This window comes from Rhineura floridana, chromosome 21 (assembly GCF_030035675.1).
Source record: "Rhineura floridana isolate rRhiFlo1 chromosome 21, rRhiFlo1.hap2, whole genome shotgun sequence".
Classification (NCBI taxonomy): Eukaryota; Metazoa; Chordata; class Lepidosauria; order Squamata; family Rhineuridae; genus Rhineura; species Rhineura floridana.
Window position 1 is genome coordinate 2,636,997 of NC_084500.1, and position 22,966 is coordinate 2,659,962.

General features: G+C 47.0%; 1 protein-coding gene and 1 non-coding gene across 3 annotated transcripts in view; both read left to right on the forward strand.

The window, feature by feature from the left end:
* Positions 1-18,240, forward strand: part of UNC45B (unc-45 myosin chaperone B) — a 31,150-nt gene extending 12,910 nt beyond the window's left edge. For both annotated transcript variants that reach the window (XM_061605044.1, XM_061605045.1), the window contains 12 exons: positions 59-230; positions 2,802-3,102; positions 4,119-4,213; positions 5,695-5,836; positions 8,188-8,328; positions 8,859-8,986; positions 9,315-9,381; positions 10,217-10,330; positions 10,942-11,057; positions 12,322-12,439; positions 15,596-15,751; positions 17,501-18,240. In XM_061605044.1, coding sequence (XP_061461028.1) covers positions 59-230; positions 2,802-3,102; positions 4,119-4,213; positions 5,695-5,836; positions 8,188-8,328; positions 8,859-8,986; positions 9,315-9,381; positions 10,217-10,330; positions 10,942-11,057; positions 12,322-12,439; positions 15,596-15,751; positions 17,501-17,767 — 1,817 coding nt within the window. In that variant the 3' untranslated portion in view covers positions 17,768-18,240. The remainder of the gene's footprint in view (positions 1-58; positions 231-2,801; positions 3,103-4,118; positions 4,214-5,694; positions 5,837-8,187; positions 8,329-8,858; positions 8,987-9,314; positions 9,382-10,216; positions 10,331-10,941; positions 11,058-12,321; positions 12,440-15,595; positions 15,752-17,500) is intronic.
* A 2,896-nt stretch (positions 18,241-21,136) lies between these two features.
* On the forward strand, positions 21,137-21,233 carry LOC133374515 (Z30 small nucleolar RNA). The gene has a single exon (XR_009759910.1). It is a non-coding gene; the product is annotated as a Z30 small nucleolar RNA (small nucleolar RNA).
* The last annotated feature ends 1,733 nt before the right edge of the window (positions 21,234-22,966 follow it).

Below are 22,966 nucleotides of genomic sequence, written 5' to 3' on the forward strand. Positions count from 1 at the left end.
ACTCCTTCTCTCTCCTTTCCATATCCACTCCCACCCGCCCGCCCCGCTCTGCTGTCAGGTCTGAAAAAGATCCTGAAAGTTGCCGGCCAGAACCCTGACATGCCCAACTGCCTGCCCTTGACGGAGAACACCCAGTTGACGGCTTCAGTTCTTCTGAACAAGCTATACGATGACTTGCGGTGTGACCCAGAGAGAGAGAATTTCAGGCTGACCTGCGAAGACTACATCAAGTGAGTCTGGCTGAAAGGGGAAGGCTTATGTGGAATTGCAAGGATGGGCACAGGTGCAAAATGGAGGAAGGGGTCAGATTGCCCCTGGAAGGCTTGCAAAAAGAGTAGAACAGTAGATGGCAGCCTGGGAGAGCTGCGGAGGAACAGGCGAGGCAGGCAGGTGAGGTGGGGCGGGCGCATGTGGAGCGTGAATGTGCCGACAGCAGCCATCACATGCCAATGCCTGAAGGCACGGGGGGGGTTGGAGAGGGGGGTGCCTGGGTTTCCCTTTTCTGAGGTTAGATGTTGGGGTTTGCAGGGACGGAAGCCTCTAGTAATATAATATACTTGGTTGGCAAGGGTGCCTACCTTTTGGGGACTGTACTTGGAGGGCATTCTATGGCCCACCTGTCAAAATCCCTTGTGTGGGGTTCCCAAGCTTGGAGGCCATACTGCAAGGGGCGTTGCTGGTGCTCTGCTTTGCAAATCTCCCCATTCATCTCTCTACCCCTAATTCCAGAGGTGGAAAGGAGCCCTGCGGGGGGCTTCAAAGAGCAGTGCTGGGAGCAGGAAGAAGCGGTTTCCATGGAGTAGGAACTGCTTCCCCCCTCCTTGAGCAAGGCACACTCCTGCCGCCCATCACCTGATGGGCAGCTGGGAACGTGCCTTGCTCCAGCAAAGGAACAATCAGGAGCCCACTTTAAGCTCCTGATGGTGCTTGTGAAGTCCTGCCCTTGTGTCATATATTATGTCAGGTGTAGAGCAAGTGGGTGTGGCTTCCCAAAAATGGCGGGGGGGAGGGAATGGGGGGTCCAGTGACAGTGGCGAGTGATGGCTCCAATGTCAAAAGGGCAGGGAATCCTCTCCAGGTTTTAGTCTAAACTTCCAAGGGGCTTCCCAAGGTGCTGAAACCTATCCCCGAAATGGGTTCAGCACCATGGACAGCTAATTGACAGTGAAGCCACTCTGGGGTCTAGTCCGGCCTTCTAAGGAGCTATCCAAGGTGCTGGAAACCAACCCCAAAATAGGTTCAGCACTTTGGACAGCCCCCTGAAAGTTTGAACAAGAAACCCTGCACAGATTCCCTGCCCCACTGACATCAGAGCCACCAGTCTCCATGGCCTAGTGGGCTAGATTTGAAGGTCAGAGGTTCCCCACCCCTGGTGTGTGGCGACCTTCATGCCCACCAGCATGGCTAGTCCACATCATACATTTAACCGGTACATTAGACCGGTCCACATCGTACATTTAAAGCACAGCCAATGTACATTTAAAGCACATGACATCCTCTCAAAGAATAACGGGGGCTGTAGTTTGTTAAGGGTGCTGGGAATGTGTAGCTCTGTGAGGGGGAAACCACAGTGCCCAGAATTCGTGGGGGGGGGAGTTGTACTTTAAATGTGGATGTGCTTTAAATGTGAGGTGTGGATCTGCCTACAACAATACATTGTCCACATTCACACCAAGCATTTATTCCACTATTATTCCACTTTAAGCAGTCATGGCTTCCCCCAAAGAATCCTGGGAAGGGTTGTTTGCAAAGGGTAATAAAACTTGTTAGGAGACCCCTATTTCCCTCACAAAGCTACAATTCCCAGAGTTCCCTAGGAAGAGGGGTTGATTGTTCAACCACCCTGGAACTGTACCTCTGTGATGGGAATAGGAGTCTCCTCTCAGCGCCATTCACTAACTGCACTTCCCAGGATTCTTTTGGGGAAACCATGACTGTTTAAAGTGGAGCTACACAAGAATAAATATATGGTGTGGATCACGCAAAAAGTGGGATAACATTGTTCATGTGGAAAGTCAACGGCAATTTCACCTGTACTTTACAGCGGGCAGTCAAGGAACGGATTGCCTTCTGCTCTGGGAGAGGAAAAGGTGCATGCCAGGCTTAAATGTGGTATGGGATGCTGGCATGTCAGCTCTACTGCAAGACAAAATGCAGCCTCCATGTTCACCCAAACCTCACTGTGTCTTCCCCCTTCCTTCCTGTGCACTTGCTTACCTCTAAGAACATAAGAAGAGCCTGCTGGATCAGGCCAGTGGCCCATCTAGTCCAGCATCCTGTTCTCACAGTGGCCAACCAGGTGCCTGGGGGAAGCCCGCAAGCAGGACCCGAGTGCAAGAACACTCTCCCCTCCTGAGGCTTCCGGCAACTGGTTTCCAGAAGCATGCTGTCTCTGACTAGGGTGGCAGAGCACAGCCATCATGGCTAGTAGCCATTGATAGCCCTGTCCTCCATGAATTTGTCTAATCTTCTTTTAAAGCCATCCAAGCTGGTGGCCATAACTGCATCTTGTGGGAGCAAATTCCATAGTTTAACTATGCGCTGAGTAAAGAAGTACTTCCTTTTGTCTGTCCTGAATCTTCCAACATTCAGCTTCTTTGAATGTCCACGAGTTCTAGTATTATGAGAGAGGGAGAAGAACTTTTCTCTATCTACTTTCTCAATGCCATGCATAATTTTATACACTTCTATCATGTCTCCTCTGACCCGCCTTTTCTCTAAACTAAAAAGCCCCAAATGCTGCAACCTTTTCTCGTAAGGGAGTCGCTCCATCCCCTTGATCATTCTGGTTGCAATTCTAGGAGCAACATCAACCCCCAGGACATGGACAAGACTGTACATGCCATCCAGACAGTCTCTGGTGTCCTGCAAGGGCCTTTTGATTTGGGGAACCAACTGCTGGGCATGAAAGGTGTCATGGAGATGATGGTAGCTCTCTGTGGCTCCGAGAGGGAGATCGACCAGCTGGTGGCCGTGGAAGCCCTGATCCACGCCTCAACCAAGCTGAGCCGGGCTACCTTCGTCATCACCAACGGAGTCACCCTGCTGAAGGAAATGTACAAGAAGACCCAGAACGAGAAGATCAAGATCAGGGCTCTAGTGGTTAGTTCTCCTAGATCAGGGGTTGGTGGGGAACTGTGTGTGTGTGTTTTCTGTCAGCGATAGGGATGGAATCTGTTTTCTGGTGCTGCTTAGGAAGCATTCAGTCAACCTAACAGGCGGTATTGATTCGAATTTGTTCCTTGTCTGCTATCTACTGATTTTACCACTCCAGTTTTCCCCCCTATCCAAAACTATTGATATTAATGTTGATTTTTTTTCTTTCAAAATGTTGATATTTTGAAAGGAAATATCCATAAATGAAAAAAAAAACCCAATATTTTGGAAATCAACATTTTGGAAAATATCAATATTTTGAAATAAAATATTGATAATTTGAAATAAAATATTGATAAAGACAAAGAAAGCAGTTGAGTCAACATGGGTGCGACTTGGATTGCTTCCTCCTGTTTGGAGTTTGGATTGTTCGAGTGGTGAGGGATGGCAGAGAGAGAGAGAGAGCTATACTGCTCTACTGCGAGTAAAAACAATAAAAGGACAATATATTCGAGGGAATATTTGAGGGGGGAGGGTGTTAAGGGAAATAATGTTTTTAATTGTAATTGTATCTTGGAATCCTTTTAACTGTTGATAGTATGTTTCACTTTTTCTTGTTAAATTGTTTTGTTTATGTTTTCCGCCCTGGGCTCCTTTGCGAGGAGGGGTGATATAAATTCAAGAAGAAGAAGAAGAAGAAGAAGAAGAAGAAGAAGAAGAAGAAGAAGAAGAGTTAAAGCAGGTGTGGGGCACCTTTGGCCCTCCAGATATTGTTAAACTATAACTCCCATCAGTCCCCCAGCAAAAGCATGGTCAGTGCCAGGGCGGATGTGAGTTATAGCTCTGCAACATCCAGAGGGCCAAAGAGTCCCCACACCTGATCTAAAACCAAACTATTTGGCTGTGGACGGGCGGAGGTCTACCTTTGAAGTACATTTCACATTCGGGCTTAGGGTTTGTTTTAAAGGCTCCTCCTCTGCAGTACTGATTGCCAACAGGTGCCCCCTTGATTCTCTTCCCAGGGCCTTTGCAAGCTGGGCTCAGCAGGGGGCACAGACTACGGGCTGCGCCAGTTTGCTGAAGGATCGACCGAGAAGCTGGCAAGGCAGTGTCGGAAGTGAGTGGAAGGCCTACCTTTGGAAATCTGAGAGGACTGGAAGGGCAGATTCTGCACCAGTTGCTTCTTAGTCTCTTGTACTCACATGCAAGTCTTCCTGGCTTCTCTGCGCTTATCGGGGAGACGTGACATGTGCTGCTCCACATTGCCCAACCCCACTTGGCGTGAGCAGGATACACAAAATGGGAAGCCTTGGCTTTGCTTTATACCCAAACCAAGGATCACAGGGTTGGGTTTTTTGGCTCCCTAGCAAGCCACGATCAGCAGGCCAGCACCATCTTGAGGGCACAAGGTTGGGGAAGACAGTGAGACAGCATGATAAGCAGCAGAAAGCAAGGGAGACAGGAGGAAGGGTCAATAGGTCACAGGAACCCAAAAGGTAGAGAACCCAAAGTTTGGGAATGCAGAGAGCTGGAGCGACCTAGGACAGACTGTGGCCATAGTGATGAGGACTACCGGGGGCGGGGGAACCTCCAAAGTACAGGAGATATTTATTTATTATTTATTTAATAATATTTATTATTATTTTTAATAATATTAATAATATTTATTTATTTATTTATTTATTTTATTAAATTTATTAGTCGCCCATCTGGCTGGTTGTCCGGCCACTCTGGGCGACGTACAAAAAAAGAACATAGAATTACATTAGAGCATTAGAAAATCTCAACAATAATAGTAAAATTTATGACGTTTATAACCCACTCTTCAGCCAAAAAGGCTCTCGGAGCGGCTTGCATACAGTCAGTTAGTACAAGACAGTCCCTTCCTGCAGGCTTACAATCTAAAAAATATATCATGGATATAAGACATCAGAATGATTCCCTTATTCCCTATATTCCTGCCTGGTTGTCTCGGGGAGGGGGTGCTCCATGCGCCAATTGTCCAGACTACTAGAGCCTTAACCCGCAGCAGCACCTGCCCTGTGTGGGGTGCACTCCTCATAGTAACTAGACTATTATGGTTTTTCACCCATTGATCACTCTACTCGTTTAACAAAATCAGCCACTTACTAGAACACAAGACCCCTAAGCGGCTTCCAAGACCTTTGTATTTCTGAATGCTTTCCCAGAGAAGTGCATCTACTCATTGACAGTGTTGGCTGATAGTCTTTTGTAAGGACTGAAATGTGCGTATGTGATCTCATTCTTGTTTTGATTTTGTACACCGCTGTGGAATTGCTGAATGTGTAGGGCAGGGATGGACAACCTGTGGTCCTCGAGATGTTGCTGGATTCCAACTCCCATCAGCCTCAGCGGGCATGGCCAATGGATGGCCTGCCTTCAAGTCGATTCTGACTTATGGCGACCCTATGAATAGGGATTTCATGGCAAGCATCCATGGCCAATGCTCAGGGATGACAATGGGAACTGGAGACCAACAGCAGCTGGAAGGGCCACAGGTGCCCCATCTCTGGTTCTGAGGTCTACACACATTCCAAATATATCATCATCATTACCACCTTTATCCCATTCTTCCAGATGGCTGTGCAACCCTGCCATAGACACACGCACGAGGAAGTGGGCAGTGGAAGGTCTTGCTTACCTGACTCTGGATGCCGATGTGAAGGATGACTTTGTGGAGGATGAGGTGGCCTTGCAAGCCATGTTTGAATTAGCCAAGGTAGGCTGTATTACACGCGTTCAAACAAGGGATATTAATAATAATAATAAATTTTTATTTTTGAGTCGCCTATCTGGACGAATTAACGGCCACTCTAGGCGACGTTCATTTACTTAATAAAATACAATAAAACCAATAAGAACCACAACAACAATTAATAATACCAATATTAAGAACTAACCCACCCCAGAAATCCCATAGGCCTGCCTAAACAGCCAGGTCTTCAAGGCCCGGCGGAAGCCTATCAAGGAAGGGGCATGGCGAAGCTCAAAAGGAAGGGAATTCCAGAGGGTGGGGGCCACAATCGAAAATGCGCTCTCTCTGGTCCGCACCAGCCTCGCTATCTTAACTGGTGGGACCGAGAGAAGGTCTTGTGTGGCTGATCTCGTCAGGCGGCATAATTGGTGATACTGGAGGCGCTCCTTCAGATAAACTGGGCCGAAACCGTATAGGGCTTTAAAGGTCAACACCAACACCTTGAATTGGGCCCGGTAAACAACTGGTAGCCAGTGCAGATCCACTAACACCGGAGTGATATGATCACGGCGACGGCTGTTCTTAATCAAGCGTGCCGCCGCATTCTGTATCAGTTGTAATTTCCGGACCGTTTTCAAGGGTAACCCCACGTAGAGCACATTACAGTAGTCTAAGCGGGAGAAGACCAGGGCATGTATCACCCGTGGGAGCAAATGGGCAGGAAGGTAGGGTTGCAGTCTTCTTATCAGATGTAACTGATTGCAAGCTGCCCGGCTCACTGCCGAGACCTGAGCTTCCATGGACAGCTGGGAGTCAAGAATGACCCCGAGGCTGCGGACCTGGTCTTTTAAGGATAATCTTACCCCATTGAACACCAGGTCTATATCCCCCAACCTTCCCCTATCTCCCACGAGCAACACCTCGGTCTTGTCGGGATTAAGTTTCAGCCTATTCCTTCCCATCCATCCACTTACGGATTCCAGGCACTTGGAAATGGTATCCACAGCCAACTCTGGTGAGGACTTAAACGAGAGATAGAGCTGAGTGTCATCCGCATATTGGTGGCACCGCAGCCCAAATCTCCTGATGATGGCCCCCAGTGACTTTACATAGATGTTGAATAGCATGGGGGAGAGGATAGAGCCCTGTGGCACTCCACATTTAAGAGGCCAAGGGTCTGATACCTCATCCCCCAATGCCACCCGTTGATGCCTGTCTGAGAGATAGGAACGGAGCCACCATAAAACAGTGCCTCCTATTCCTAATCCCTCCAGGCGATCTAAAAGGATACCGTGGTCAACGGTATCGAAAGCCACTGAGAGATCCAGGAGGACGAGGAAGGTATATTCTCCCCTATCCAACGCCCTCCTCATATCATCCACCAGGGCGACCAAGGCTGTTTCAGTTCCATGTCCAGTCCTGAAGCCCGATTGGAATGGATCTAGATAATCTGCTTCATCCAAGTGTGTCTGTAACTGTTTGGCTACCATTTTTACGTTTCATTTTTAAGTGTGGTCCTCTGGTGGCCATTCATGATCCATTTCCTTTTTCCTCTGATATCTTTTCATTTTTCCAATCTCTTCCGATATACATATATATATATATATATATATATATATTTGCAGCAAATTATAGGTATTATAACTGCTATTTATTCACACATCTCCACTGGTTGATTGCTTTTAAATCAGGGGTGGGCACCTTGGGCCTCTGTGGGTTGAATGCGGCCTTTCAGGCCTCTGTATCTGGCCCTTGGGACAGTAGTGTAGTGGCAAATTCAGAAGTGCAGGGTCCCTTCAGGATAGTCACACCACGCTCCCTCACAGCCATGTCCCCTTCCCCACATTTCCTCGTCTCTCTTGCTTTCCCTGTCATCTCTGAGTCTATACTCCACTACAACAGACGACCCTAGGAGCCAATGAGCATGAAAGGGGAGGGCATGTGTTAGCAACTGAGAAGAGTCTTCTCAGCGGCTGACTCACCTGCTTTCACTCTGGTTGGCTCCAATCCTGGAGTGTAGATGTCTGGGGTTGTGGGGGGTTGCAGACCCATTACTCTTTTTGGGAGCAGGGTCCCAGCCAGGTCCCTACGTACAAGCCATTCAGCACGAAAGGGGAGTGTGTTAGCCACTGGGAAGAGTCCTTGTCCTTTCGTGCTGATTGCAGGGAGAGCAAGGGAAACCAGGAAAGTGGAAAAGGGGGCATGGCTGTGACTATCATGAAGGGACCCGGCACTTCTGAATGTGCCACTATACTCCTGCTCCAATCAGCACACAAGGACAACGACTCTTCTCAGGAATGAGACAGCAATGCATGCAGTTAGTTACCTGGACGCTAGACAGGAGAAAAACACGGCTTTAATTTTTCTGCTTGTAGACAACCGACAAGACCATTCTGTATTCGGTAGCCCTCGTCTTGGTGAACTGCACCAACAGCTATGACGTGAAGGAAATCGTCCCAGAACTCGTGCAATTGGCCAAGTTTTCCAAGCAGCATGTTCCCGAGGAACACCCAAAGGTGGGGGAGGCTGGCTGTCCTTGGCAGCGCCAAATTCTGTTGATAACTTCTAAAAACTCCACAGTAGGGATGGCACAGAGATTTGATTCAGTTCACATTGAAAGGCAAATGCATCTCGTTCACACTTTCCGAAACAATACAAGGACCAACATTCAGCCGTCTTTGGACCTTTGGACTTTCCTGAATTTTTCAGGGTAGTTCTCCAGTCAGGTGATGTGTACAATTATGAATCTGTCGGGGAAAGTGTGCAACAAAACCTATATATTCGTGAAAATCACATATAGAAATGCATTATGTTAGGGAAAATTGCTTTGGAAAAAATGTGTATATTAGGGAGAATTGCATACAGATGTATATATTAGAAAAAATTGACGCTAAAATATGGATGAATATTCATGAGGAGTTGTTAAAGAAATCGCAAACTGAGAACTTCAGATTGGAAAAGTGGAGAATCCAAAATTGACAGATTTGCCCTTTCTTAGGACTGAGATGGAAGCTGGGCTTAATTGTGACTCTTTTCTCCCTCGCAGGACAAGAAAGACTTTGTGACAAAGCGTGTGAAACGTTTGATCACAGCTGGAGTCACGTCTGCCCTGGTTTGCATGGTGAAAGCAGACAGCGCCATTTTGACTGATCAGACAAAAGAGCTCTTAGCCAGGTAGCCCGCCCCACTCACTTAGGTCCTGTCAGAAGTCCCAGGAGATCACAGAGAACGACAAGGAAGTCATTTTAGTAAATGGGAGAAGTCATTTATTTATTTATTTGATTTATATCCTGCCCATTCTCCCAGTAGGAACCCAGGACGGTGTATGCTTTAAATGAATGCTAGGCTAAGCAGATCAGCTTTCCCCAACCTGGGGTCTTCCAGAAATTTGGGATTACCTATCAGCCCCGGCTAGTCCTCCTAACCTTCACAGAGACAGACCTTTGCTCTTCTTATGTAATCAACAACAGTGATAGATGTTTATCCCAAATCTACATTTCAGAGTTTTCCTTGCTTTGTGCGAAGACGCCAAGGACCGTGGTACCATTGTTGCTCAAGGGGGCGGAAAGGTAATTTCTTCTGACATATTCTGAATCCAAAAGAGACGCTTCTATGTGGGAATGTGTAGTGCAATTAATCTGGGGATGTGAATGTGTGCTCGCATAATGTGCAAATAAAAATCCAGGAATGCCCTTTGTGCTAGACTAGGGAGGAAAGCTTTTTGGCAGGGACCTTGTAACACTGGTGAGGATTGAAACCCGCCCCTTTGCATGCAACAAAAAATGGCTCTGTCCACTCTCAGGAGAATATGGACGAATTGCTTAGAAGCCGTTGTTTCCCCAGCATTTATAATATCAGATGTTATGGATTTTGTTGTTAGCTGACAAAGGGTTAGGGTGGGAGGGTTGCCTATCTAGCTAGCATATAATGCACAATAATTAGGAACTATGCTATTTTGATGTTTATTTCTTTATTTTTCTGGTTAACCTTTTTATAATAAGTGAATCTACATCAGAACCACAACCACAACATAGACACTTTTTTCAACTCCTCTAAGTAGAACTTTCAAAGAGAACAATTTGGAGGTAGAGGGGATATTTTAAAGGGAAAAAAACCTAAATGGAGCTGTAACAGGTTCCTATGATGCACAAGAAGGAAATCTAGTAAAAACAGGCATCAAGTTTTATACTTTGTACCATCTTTTCCTTATGTTTTTATAAGTTGATTTTTTTTCTTTAAAAAAAATTCATTTTCAAATAGTACAGAAAAAGGAACTGTGACATATTTCCCCTCCCTGGAGACCCCACTTCATATTTTTATTTATTTATTTATTTGATGTACTAAGGTGAAGATTTTAGTTTGTACTCCAGAGTTTGACCATCTTTCTCTCTTCCTTATTCTTAGGCCCTAATACCCTTGGCTCTGGAAGGCACAGAGGTTGGCAAGATAAAAGCATCACACGCCCTGGCCAAGATTGCCGCCATCTCCAATCCAGACATAGCATTCCCCGGGGAGAGGGTGAGTAAATCTGGGCTTCCCGTTGCATCTCAAGGATGTGAAGACGGCAGGAACAGAACAGGTTTCAGCTACCGGAGAGAGATATAAACACATGTATTTGTATTTAATATGGGTTATTATGTTATTTTGTCTTTGTAGTATGTCTAAATTGCTGTCTTGATTATTAGGTGGTTTTAAAATTGATTGTATATATTATATTTGATGTACACTGCCCAGAGAGCCTCGCTATGGGCGGTATAAAAGTTAAAGAAATAAAATAAATAAATAAATATTTGTCACAGACCTACAATTCCAGGGGAAGAAGGACGGACTTCCATGTTGTAGCTCTGGGAGGCGACTGGGGTCTCCTAACAACTCTCAGCATCCTTCAGAAACTACCTTTCCCAGGATACTTTGGGGGAAGCCATATCAGTTTAAAGTGGGATAATAATGGAATAAATGTATGGTGCGGATGTGGTCCTAGTCTACACTGACTGGCAAGCAGCTCTCTTGGGTCTTGAGCAAGGGGAGGTCTTTCATCAAACCTCTTACCTGGTTCTTTTAGCTGGAGGTGTCAGGGGTTGATCCCCTGGCCTAATAGGGTGTTGTTACCACACTTGCGTTTCTCGTAGGTGTATGAAGTCGTGCGGCCGCTGGTCGGTTTGCTGAACACTGAACGGGACGGCCTCCAGAACTACGAGGCTCTGATGGGTCTGACTAACTTTTCAGGAAGAAGCGACAAGCTCAGGTGAGTTGCAGTGGCCGTTTTTGGTCTGTGGAACTCATTGCCACCAGATACCAGTAGAAAATTTGGCCCTTCCTAGGCTTTTAGGAAGGGTGGCAAGATCTGCTTTCCTCATGCCTTTTTTAACATGGCAAAATAGTTTAAACTAGCTCAAGAATGCCAAGAAATTCCCAAATCAGTGCCGTTTTGAAAGGTGCCATCTGCCTTCTTGATTCAAAATGGTGTCCAATTTTATCTCAATATAAACAAAGACCTATTCCAGGATCTGCGGAACCATCACGCTGAATTTGGTTGTGCTATTTTAAGAGCTGTCCAAATGCATACGGAACAAACAACTTTCCGAAATATATAGTAGATTCAGTGAGGCAGTGAATTCGCTCCAGGTTTTAGCCCAAATTTTCCTGTCCAAAGTGCCAAACCTAGTTTGGGAATAGGTTTCAGCGCCTTGGACAGCTCCTTGAAAGTTCAAGCTAAAACCCAGAGCAGATTCACTGACCCCAGACATCAGAGCCACCAGTCTCCACTGAGCACATTGGTTTCTCTTTCTCTGTCTATCCATTATGTCCCCTGTCCCCAGTTTACCCATGTGTCAATTTTATTTAGATTATAAACCTGCAGATAGGGGCCGAGATCCAACACAATCCTATGCAACACATGCTTAATCTCAGCGGTTTCAGTGCCTAGCTCTGTATTCAGGGCCGGCCCTCCTATGAGGCAGTGAGGCCATCAGCCCAGGCAGTAGATGACAGGAGAGAGTGGTGGCAGCCCCTTTGCCGCTTCTCCTGAGCCCGCTGGTCAACCCTTTCTGTTGTTGGACAGGGCTGCTTGTGCCACGCAGCCAGTCCTGCAGCACCAGATCTCATTGCCAGTATCAAAATAAGGCCCCATCTGCACTATACCCCAATCTCCGCGTGGTGACTGACTTCCATGGGTTCCTGCACTTACTCAGGGTTTGGTTTCCTTGGAAAGAAGGTCAGCGGAGACTGTGATGTCTTATAGGAGATATGGTTTATACTTACACATATTCACAACCTGTGCATAACTTGGAGGGGCATTAACAGTCCACCAGATCTTGCTTCCCATCGCCCATAGCTTTGGGGTTTAGACACAGAGAACTGGCCTTCTTCTGAGTTAGGTAGAGAAAGCCTGCTCTTACCTTGCCTCCTGAATTCCACCCCTGCGAGGTGTAGAATTCTAGTACACCTTCCGATTAGCACATGGGTGCATGCTGTATAATTTCACCCCATGTCATCATCACTAATTTCAGACAGAAGATCATCAAAGAGAAAGCCCTGCCAGACATTGAAAACTACATGTTTGAAAACCACGATCAGCTCCGACAGGCAGCCACGGAGTGCATGTGTAACCTCGTGGTCAACAAAGAGGTAAAAGCTTTAACTCGGGAGGTGGGAGGGGGTGACCTCCAGCCCATGGGCCAATCATGGCCTGCCAGTGGTTCCAGTTTGGCCATTTTTCTTAAACCCACGTGTCAATCAGGTGATGCCAGCTGCGCATGCTAGTTCCCCATGAAGAATTAGCACATGCAGCGGTTCCCAACAGAAAGCACGACTGAAACTCCTGCCCACCAGGGTGTGTCAATCCTGCTCGGTTTGGCTGCATGCACTAACTCCCCCCTGCAGGGAACTCCCTCGTGCACCCAAACCCTGCAGAAAGCACGGGGAGAACATTCCTGCTTGGTCACTAGCGAGGGGGGAGAAATTTGATTCAGTTCGCATTTCAAGCTGGATCTATCAAATCTGGATCCATTTCAATCTGGTTTCAGGCCTGGCTATGGGACAGAGACGGCTTTGGTCGCCTTGGTGGATGACCTACGCAGAGAACTGGACAGGGGGAGTTTTATTTTTATTATTTATTTTATTCAGCTTATATCCCGCCCGACTAGCAAACAGCTCTCTGGGCGGCAAACATAGAAACATATACAATAATAAAATTACAAGATCAATATAACAAATATAAAAGTACATCATCTAAAATACCAATTACAACATTTACATAAATAACTTAGATTAAAATGCCTCAGAGAAGAGTGTGTCTCTGCTGGTTCTACCGGACCTCTCAGCGGCTTTCGATACCATCGATCGTGGTATCCTTCTGGGCCGCCTTGCCGAGATGGGACTTGAGGGCACTGTTTTACAGTGGCTCCAATCCTTCCTGGAGGACCGAACCCAGAAGGTGGTACTGGGGGATTCCTGCTCGACCCCTTGGCCATTGACCTATGGGGTCCCTCAGGGTTCCGTTTTGTCCCCCATGTTATTCAACATCTACATGAAACCGCTGGGAGAGGTTGTCCGGGGTTTTGGGGTTCGGTGCCATCAGTATGCTGATGACACTCAACTCTATTTCTCTTTTCCATCTGAAGCCAAGGAAGCCGTACAGGTCCTAAATCAGTGTCTGGCATCAGTGATGGACTGGATGAGGGCAAACAAGTTGAGATTAAATCCTGACAAAACAGAGGTACTCCTGGTCAGTCGGAGGGCAGATCAGGGAATAGGGATTCAACCAGTGCTGGATGGGGTCGCACTCCCCCTGAAGTCTCAGGTTCGCAGTTTGGGTGTACTCCTGGACTCAGCTTTGAATTTGGAGGCCCAGATTGCTGCTGTATCCAGGAGCGCATTTGCCCAATTAAAACTGGTGCGCCAGCTGCGCCCGTTCCTGGAGCTACCTGATCTGACTAGGGTGATGCATGCCTTGGTTACATCCCGCTTAGACTACTGTAACACGCTCTACGTGGGGCTGCCTTTGAAGACTGTTCGGAAACTTAAATTGGTACAAAGAGCTGCAGCCAGAGTGCTAACCGGGGCTGGTTACAGGGACCATACAACTCCCCTGTTACAACAGCTCCACTGGCTGCCAATTTGTTTCCGGTCACAATTCAAAGTGCTGGTTTTGACCTACAAAGCCGTATACGGCTCAGGTCCAGACTATTTGACAGACCGTATCTCCCTACATGAACCTGTCCGGGATTTGAGATCTTCAGGTGAGGCCCTTCTTGTGTTCCCTACACCTTCGCAAGCACATATGACGCGGACACGAGATAGGGCCTTTTCGGTGGCCGCCCCTAGGCTATGGAACTCCCTTCCGAGTGAGGTGCGATCAGCTCCCTCCTTGCCGTCTTTCTGGCAACAAGTAAAGACTGTTTTATTTCAACGGGCATTTGTGATAGAGAACGACCAGGATTAAGTGTCATAGGTTTGGTGATTACATGATATGATTTTATTATTTTAAATTGTCCGCTGTTTTTAATGTATGTTTTATGGTTTTAATTTTTCTCAGAGTTTAATTCTGTTTTTAATTGTATACTTCTGTATGTTTTAATGGTGTTGTTTTTAGTTGTAAGCCGCTCTGGGTCCTATTGGAAAAAGGGCGGGGTAGAAATAAAGTTTATTATTATTGTTATTATTATTATATGTGTGTCTTATGAGAAATTCACACTAAAATGATGGTGAATTTCCATGAGGATTTATAATAACAATAATATAATTATAATAACGACGTGGGCCAGCTCTGATGAGGCAGGGCATCTACCTGTCAATAACCTGATTATGATATCAGAGGATTGGCATGCGGGTGGTCATGCCCACTTCTCAAAGTGGGCCCGTACAGGTAGATAAAGAGCTGGCCCACCGAACCAAAAAGGTTCCCCACCTCTGCCTTGGATCCCTTAGATCACCACCCCCATATCTAGACAGCGTGTGGTCCTTCAGACATTATAAAAACACTTATATGCCACAATTTCAGTGGTGTACAAGAAGCATATGTATATATTAAAAAGAACCCACATAAAAACCAAACCCACTGATGACTAGCTCACTGTTAAAACAGGTTTTTTTTCTTTAATTATCTGCATAAGCCTGGCAGCACAGAAAGGTTTTCAGCCAATGTTTAAAAACGGATACGGAAGACTCCTGCTGAACCTTTATTGGAAGAGCATTCCACAGGGCTGGGCTAACTGGAGGCTCGCTTTTGTGTTGAGACCAGATGGACCTCACCAACTCGGGAGACAACCAGCGATGCTCCTACAGATGATCTCAGGGATGCCGCTGCGGTCATGTTGTTGTGGCTGTTGTTCAACAGCTGGGAGTCAGAAAACCTTCCCCCATTTGGGGAAGGGCAGGATATAAATTAATTAAATAAATAAAGTTTACTGCACATCACCTGAAATCCACTAGCAGATCCCGATCTAATTTCTACCTCCCCCTGGCATGTATTTTGTACACTGCTTTGAAACTCTCTTGAATTTATGGCATAAACACATTTTAAACCAGGAGAGGGGAGAGGACATCCGTGGCCATCCAGATGTCGCTGGACTCAAAATCCCAGCAGCCAACATGGCCAAGGGCAGGGATGATGGAACTGAAGTCTGGCAACATCTGGGGGGTCTAAGATGTTCCCTGCTCCTGTTGTGAACAAAAATCTAGACGGCGATAGGTTCGCCACACTCACCCTAAACCTAACTTGGAGAAGTTCACTTTTTGTAAAGGTATGCACTGAATTAATTTCCCTTGCTTTGCCTGCGGCAGGTTCAAGAGAGATTCATAGCAGATGGGAACGACAGACTCAAGCTGGTGGTGTTGCTGTGCGGCGAGGATGATGATAAAGTTCAGAATGCCGCTGCAGGGGCCCTGGCTATGCTCACAGCGGCGCACAAGAAACTCTGCCATAAGTTGACCGAAGTGGTAAGAGGCTCTCATTGCCCTTGAGCATAAGTGTGTGTTTGAAATTGCTTTGATAATCACAAGCCATTCTATGGAATCATTCTGGGGCTCCTGGTACACCTTTTCATGGCAAAACGTTACCCAGGAATTTTAGCATGTGCCAGGCAATGGGATTCTGACTTGTCCCTGCCCACCCATTGCATTCTAGTTCACCCAACTCTCTCCCCACTACCCCCACCAGGATCTGATTTTTGGCAACTACCCCCCCCCCCCCGGCTTAAAAAGCAATTGCACTACCAGACTTTCCAGTGTGTACTCTAGCAGCTATTGGGGGGCTACTATGACTTTAATTTGAAGCTTCCTCTTTGGGGGCTACTGTGCCTTTAATATGAAGCTGTCTCTTTGTGGCCTCTGTCTCTAATTGCTTCTTATTTAGCCTCCATTGTGCTGCCTGCCTTTCCAATGCGGACCTCTGAAGCTTTGGGGGAGTTACTACGTCTTTAATTAGAAGCTTCCTCTTTGTGGATTCTGTCTGTAATTGCTTCTTGTTTAGCACCAATGAATTGTCCTTTAATTAGTAGTTTGTGTTCACCACTGGGCAGAAAGCTTGTATTAGCAGTTTTCTCATTTTGTTTGTTTTCTTTTTTTATTGTGCATTTTTTTAAAAAAACAAGGAAAAAATGAGAGGAAACTAGTCATTAAAGCCCTCTCTCATCACAGGGACACAGTAAATTAAGTAATAATTCCTCACTAATGCATCACCAAATGGGAGGCAATTAGAGGCAGAAACCACAAAGAAGAAACATCTAATTAAAGTTGCAGGGGAACTTTGCTCAACGGGATGCACTTCTGAGTAAATATTCTAGGCCAGAGGTGGGCAACCTTTTTCAGCCCAAGGGCCACAGTCTCTTCTGAGGAACCTTCTGAGGGCCATATGCCAGGGGTGGACGGGGCCAGAGGCGAAAGGGGTGGAGCGACAAATGTGAGTTTTATCTCTGTACAGTAGGCTAGCTTCTACTTTCTACACACTACTCTCTAGCCTCTATCCAGGGAAGCAAGAAGCACAATCAGAGTTCAAGGACACAATCCTGCCAGGCGATAACGGTCATGGAAGGGCGCAAAGCAGGACTGGGCTGTGGGGAAAGTTCTGAGGGCCTGATTGAGAAGCTTAGAGGGCTGCATTTGGCCCCCGGGCCTGAAATCGCCCCACACTGTTCTAGACAAAGGATAACATGTCCCTACAATGCTGTGTGGAACCACAGTTCAATTCTGCATCTAGCTGACTGCAGAAAAGCCATGACTGAGCAGCCCTAACAGTCCCTAGTGTGAAAATAAGATGTTACAAGATTAATATCCTGAGTTTTGACCATTATATGTCAACTTGTTTTTCCCATCACACATTTAAAGCATTTGAATCCCTTTAATAGTTCCCAAAGAATCCTGGGAACCGTAGTTTCTTAGGGGTGCTGAGAACCGTAGCTCTGTGAGGGATCTCCTACCAACCATCTCCACACTCAACAAACTAGAGGGTGGCAGCTAGCCTGGTTCAGAATAAACCCATTGAAGTTAATGGACATGACTGACTTAGTTGAATACAACCCACAATTCTCAGGATTCTTTTTGGGGAAGGCACGGCAGCTGGAAGTGGGGTAAGAGTCCTTTAAATGCATGGTGGGGATATGGCCGTGATCTGTTGTGTGGTGTGACGAATTTCAGATGTTTAAATGATGTGGAGGTAACCTTTAAAAAAAAATAATCTGATTTCTGCAGACAACCCAGTGGCTAGAGATTCTGCAGAGGCTTTGCATTCACGACAAGGTTGACATACAGCACCGAGGACTAGTGATTGTTTACAACTTAATCCACGCGGACCACGAGCTGGCTAAGAAACTAGTGGGGAGTGAAATGCTGGAAATCCTGACCATCATTGGCAAGCAGGCAGATGACCCCAAGCGACAACATGTCCTCAACGTGGCTCGCGAATGCCTCGTGAAGTGCATGGACTATGGGCTGATCAAACCTGTGTCTCCGCCATAAAGACACGTGAAACAGAAATCCAAACAACAATGAGGACTAGAGGAGTGGGGAGGAAGTGACTGAATCTGTAAAGATCTTGCATTAGAAAACTGAAGCATTATTTCCAGAGCTTAAGTAATGACACACTGCATGTTTGCCCCCCACAGAAATAGTCCCCGAGGTCATTCCTAAACAGTTTGTGCAGTGGATTCCAGAATTTGGTTCCTGGTACTTTCGAAAAGTAACTGCCTGCTGGGGTATCAGAATTCAGAAAAGTTCTCCAAAGCAGCCTGAAATGCTTTTGTCGAGTTCAGAACAACCCTCCTTTTTGTTTTTTAGAGGTTCCTGGTTTTATACAGCTTTTGTAACTATAGTATGCTCACTGTCTACTGAATGTTTTGGCGTGTTGGAAATTCAAAGAGCTTTTTATGTAGACCCGCTGCTAGTGATATTTATTGTTACAGGGTGGTGGCTTATTAATAAAAGATTTGTTGCAGAAAGATGGCCTCTTCCGTGGCTTCCTTAAAATGCCATATAGATCGATAGCAAATGTCTTCAATAATTATTTAAAAGCAATGTCTGAAAAAAACCTTCCTTAGTCCTGTCAAAAAAGTAGTTTTTTTTCTCCCTGTCTTGGCATGTTTACACTTCCTTCCACAAAGTGTAGGGAGGAGGGCCTGGGAAGAAAGATTTCAGAAATTCAGCCTTGGATGCATTAAAGCCTGACGGAATGTCAGAATGAGCTTGAGGAAGTCCATTGCGAGACGCAGTTCAAAGTCAAGACCCAGTTCAAAGTCCAAAGTCATGGCTTGGAGCCATAGAAGGGCTGGGCCCTGCCTGAAAACCTGGAGAGCTGCTGCCAGTCAGGGAGGACAACACTGAGCTACTTAGACCAACTGGCTTATTCAGTATAAGGCAGCTTAGGGAGGCCATAGCTCAGTGGGAACATCTTCGTTGCATATAGAAGGTCCCGGGTTCAACCCCCAACAGCATCTCTAGGTTCGGCTGGGAATGTGCTGTGCCTGGAACCCTTGAGGGCTGCTGCCAGCCAGAGCGGATGGTGCTCTTCTGCTGCTCGACAGCCTTGCTTTTACTCAGTGGGAGCTGTGTGCTGTTTATAAACCACATCTGTGTTGTTACAACCCATGTAACAAACAAGCAACCTGAACCAGCATGGGGTGATGGACAAAAAAAGGCAGTCTATTTTTCTCTCTGCTGATTCCTCCTCTAAAGTGTTAGTTGTTGTTTTTGCGGGCTTTGCTCCTCCCCTTCCTCCATTCTCTTCCTGTCTTTGTTCGCAGTGAGTTAGTCATGGCCCCCTGAGTGGAAGCTGCATGGCTGCTTCAGCATGTATGACATTACATCTTTATAGTAATAAACCTTAAGTTCCTTTATTCTTCCAACTACTGTCTTAACAGGAGGGTTATTTCTGCACTCTGCTGTGACAGATGCATTTGGCCACTTCCCCATCCTTGCCCCACACTTATCTGTGTCTTGCTCCTCTTCTAAGTTAGAATAAGGGGTTCCGCCTGGACATGTTTACAGCAGTGATCTTATTATCAGGACTGTGTGAAAAACTTAAATTTCATTAAAAAAAAAAAGGTCCTAGTCCATATGACCTCAAAGCTAAGGTTGAAAAAATGGGCTCTTTTTAGGTGCTGTGATTCGGCGCCAAAATATATATTTTTCAAGAAGGTTGCAAAGCAGGGCTGTGCCCTGTCTGGGGAGAGTTCCGGGTCCAGCACCATCTGGTGGGCCACATATGGCCCCCACCAGCGCAGTAAATAATGGAGTGGGGGCTCCCTCATTCTGTCGAGTTCTTCTGCCGTACCTCTAGCAGCATTCGAATAGGAGCCAGAAATGTGGGCGCGCACGCAAGTAGCCCTCTTCTCACTCCTGCTGCTGGCGGGGAACTGCGATTGGGTGCTTGGCCGCGCGTGCCGCCTGGTCTGGCTTCGGGAGCCGTGATTGGCTGGGGAGAAAGAGAGGGCGGAAGCCGCGGGAGCCATTTTTGTTCTTGGAGCAAGATGGCGGCGAGGAGCTTCGTTGCAGAGAGAGGTAAGAGCGGGGAACTTTAATGTGCATTTAAACAGGAGAGCCCCAAATCATTTATTGGCTGTATCAGGCCCCAAAGTCTTTTTTTTAATATCCAGGACGTTCCTAAGTTGCATTTGCAATCCTGTGCATGCCTACTCAGAAGTGCCGCCCATAATACATCCACCCCTCCACCCCAATGTAATCTAGATCTACTCTGAGAAAAATCCAATGTTGTCAGTGACTTGTTTGCAATGTCTCAGCAACTTTCCCCCCCGGAAACGACATTTGGTAATCATCGAAAGGGGTTAACTGATGTCCATTGCTGAGAAAGTGGACCTTTTGCTGAGTCTGACCATTGGCCCCATCTAGCTCAGTGCTCTCTGCACTGATTGGCAGCGGCTCTCCAGGTTTTCAGGCAGGGGCCTCTCCTAGTTCTGCCTGGAGATGCCGTTGGGGATTGATCCCAGGACCTTCCGCATGCAAAAAGCATGTGCTCTGCTGCTGAGGTATGTCCCTCCCCCAACAAGAGTGTTAAGGTTCTAGTCCTCTTGGTTCTGAAGAAAGGGCTGGCCACGATAGCTGTGTTCCGTCTGCGCTGCTGGAGGCAGGATGCCTCTGGATGCCAGTTGCTGGGAATCGCAAGCAGGGAGCACTGCTCTTGCGCTCAGGTCCTACTTTCAGACTTCCAGCTGGGGCACTCGGTTGGCCACTGTGAGAACAGGATGCTGGCATAGATGGGCCCCCTTTGGCCTGACTCAGCAGGACTCTTTGTGTTCTTAAATTAAATCAGCTGCCTTCAAGTCGATCCCGAGTCATGGCGACCCTATGAATAGGGATTTCGTGGTATTCAGAGGGGGTTTCCCATTGCCTCCCTCTGAGGCTAGTCCTCCCCAGCTGGCTAGGGCCTGCTCAGCTTGCCCCTTCCTTGTCCGCAAGTGCCAGCTGGGGGGGCAACTGGGCTCCTTGGGACTCTGCAGCTTGCCCACGGCTGCACAGGTGGCAGGGCACGTCACCCCTGAGCCACTCCCTGGGGGGGTGATCTTTAGCTGGCCCTTGACACCCAGGAGACACGAGCGGGGATTTGAACTCTCAGACTCTGGACTCCCAGCCAGGCTCTCCTCCCCACTGTGCTATACCAGCCATCGTTTGTTAAGGGCTGATTTAAATAGGAACATAGGCCATTTAGTTCAGTATTGTCTACACTGATCGGCAGCAGCTCTCCAGGGTTTCGGATGGGGGTCCCTCCCAGCCCTACCTAGGAATGCCAGGAATTGAAGCTGGGACCTTCTGCATGCAAAGCAGATGCTCTAGCCACTGAACTACGGCCTGGAGACTGCCTGTAAGATATGCCAGAGGCAATGATGAGTCAAGTATAGTCTGACCTGGTATTGCCACAGCTTCTGGCTTGGCTCTGACCAGGACATGATCACGTAATCTTCTCTCTGAGCAGACTTTGGCTGTCTGTACGCAGGCAAACTGTTCTCCTTGGCGGTGGCTGGGTTGCACTGTCCACATCGCCTGGATTTCTGATGTTCGCACCAGTGGTTTCCTAGCTTTGGGTTGCGATAGGGGTTGGGTTAAATGACTGCTGGAGACTGTAATCCAGGGTCAGGCAGGAGGTAGAATGGGATCTACTGGTGGCTCTCAGTCAATTGCAATGGTTTAAATGATGGCCACCACCTTGGATGGCTTTAAAAGATCAGATAAATACATGAAGAATCAGTGGCTACTAGCCATAATGGCTATGCTCTGCCTCCACAGTCTGAGGTAACATGCTTCTGAATACCAGTTGCTGGAAACTGCAGGGGGCAGAGAGTTGCTGTTGCGCTCGCGTCCTGCTTGCAGGCTTCCCGTTGGGGCATCTGGTTGGCCACTGTGAGAACAGGAGGCTGGACTAGGTGGGCCACTGGCCGGATCCAACAGGGCTCTTCTTCGGTGCTGATGTTCTTAAAATGGCTATCCTGGCTAGGGGCGATGAGAGTTGTAGGCCAAAAGCAGGTGCAGAGCACCAATTTGGTGAAAGGGAGACTTATCTGTGTTTATTTTTATATCCATATACATTCCTTTTTTAAAAGTAATGTTTATTTGTCTTCTAAGCCAGTGGGTCCCCAATTTTTTCCCCCTCATGGACCACTTGAAAAATGCTGACAATCTTTAGCGGACTACTTAACGATTTTTCTGCTTCTTGTAGCCACGGGAATGCTAGATGCTGCATAATTTTTAATTGCAATTTAATCACTGTATTTTATTGTCGCACAATTTGCATTCCACAGAATTCAAATTGTAATGCAACAAAATACTGTGAAAGAAGCAATGAAATGCAATTAAAAATCAATGTGCATCCTTAACGTGGACATGCCACAGACTGCCTGAATGCAGCTCGCAGGCCACTAGCGGTCCATGGACTGATTTGGAACCCCATTAACAAGCAAAGCCTGTTCATTCTAAGGCTCTGTGTCTATTTTATGTATTCGTTTTAATAGCGACTACTGCACTTTTAATGGAAACTTGGGTTCCTTGTTTTATTTTGCTGTGCTCTAAGGACTAATGCAGTAAATGTCATTGCTCTTCTGTATTTTGGATCGCATTACTTCGAAAGTAATAACTACGAACTGTTTTCATATTTTCAGGATACGGCTGCTGCACGAAAGCATGTAGGAAGAACCAGTGTTGTGGAAGATTCAACAGTAAAGGCCTGTACTGTGGAACAGGAGCTTACAGAATATCATTCCAGAAGAGTTTTACACATTACCCCAGTGCATTAAGAGTCTCATTTGGAAGTGCATGCAAAGTCCTCATTCCCACATCCTAACAGGAACTCTTGGCTTGGTGCAGCAGCGCTGAACCTCTGGCCCACAAGCCAAATTAAGCCAAGGCGGCTCCTAATTTGGCTGCGAGGCTGTTTTCCCCAAACCGCACTTGCATCGGAGGCGATGTCAGGTGTGGCGCAAGTAAAGATGCATCTGGAAAGGAGCCCACAGGAGCCTGGAAGTGCGCTCCCGATTGCTGTTTGGCCGCCCTGATGTTCAGCGAGAGGGCCGTGTAGAAATACTTCTGTGAAAAAATAAACCCCGTCAGCCCCAGCCAGCATGACTAGTGGTTGGAGTTGATAGCTACATTTGGAAGGCCGTGCATTCCCCATCCCTCCTATAAAGCCTTGTGCTGGTATAGCACAGTGGGGAG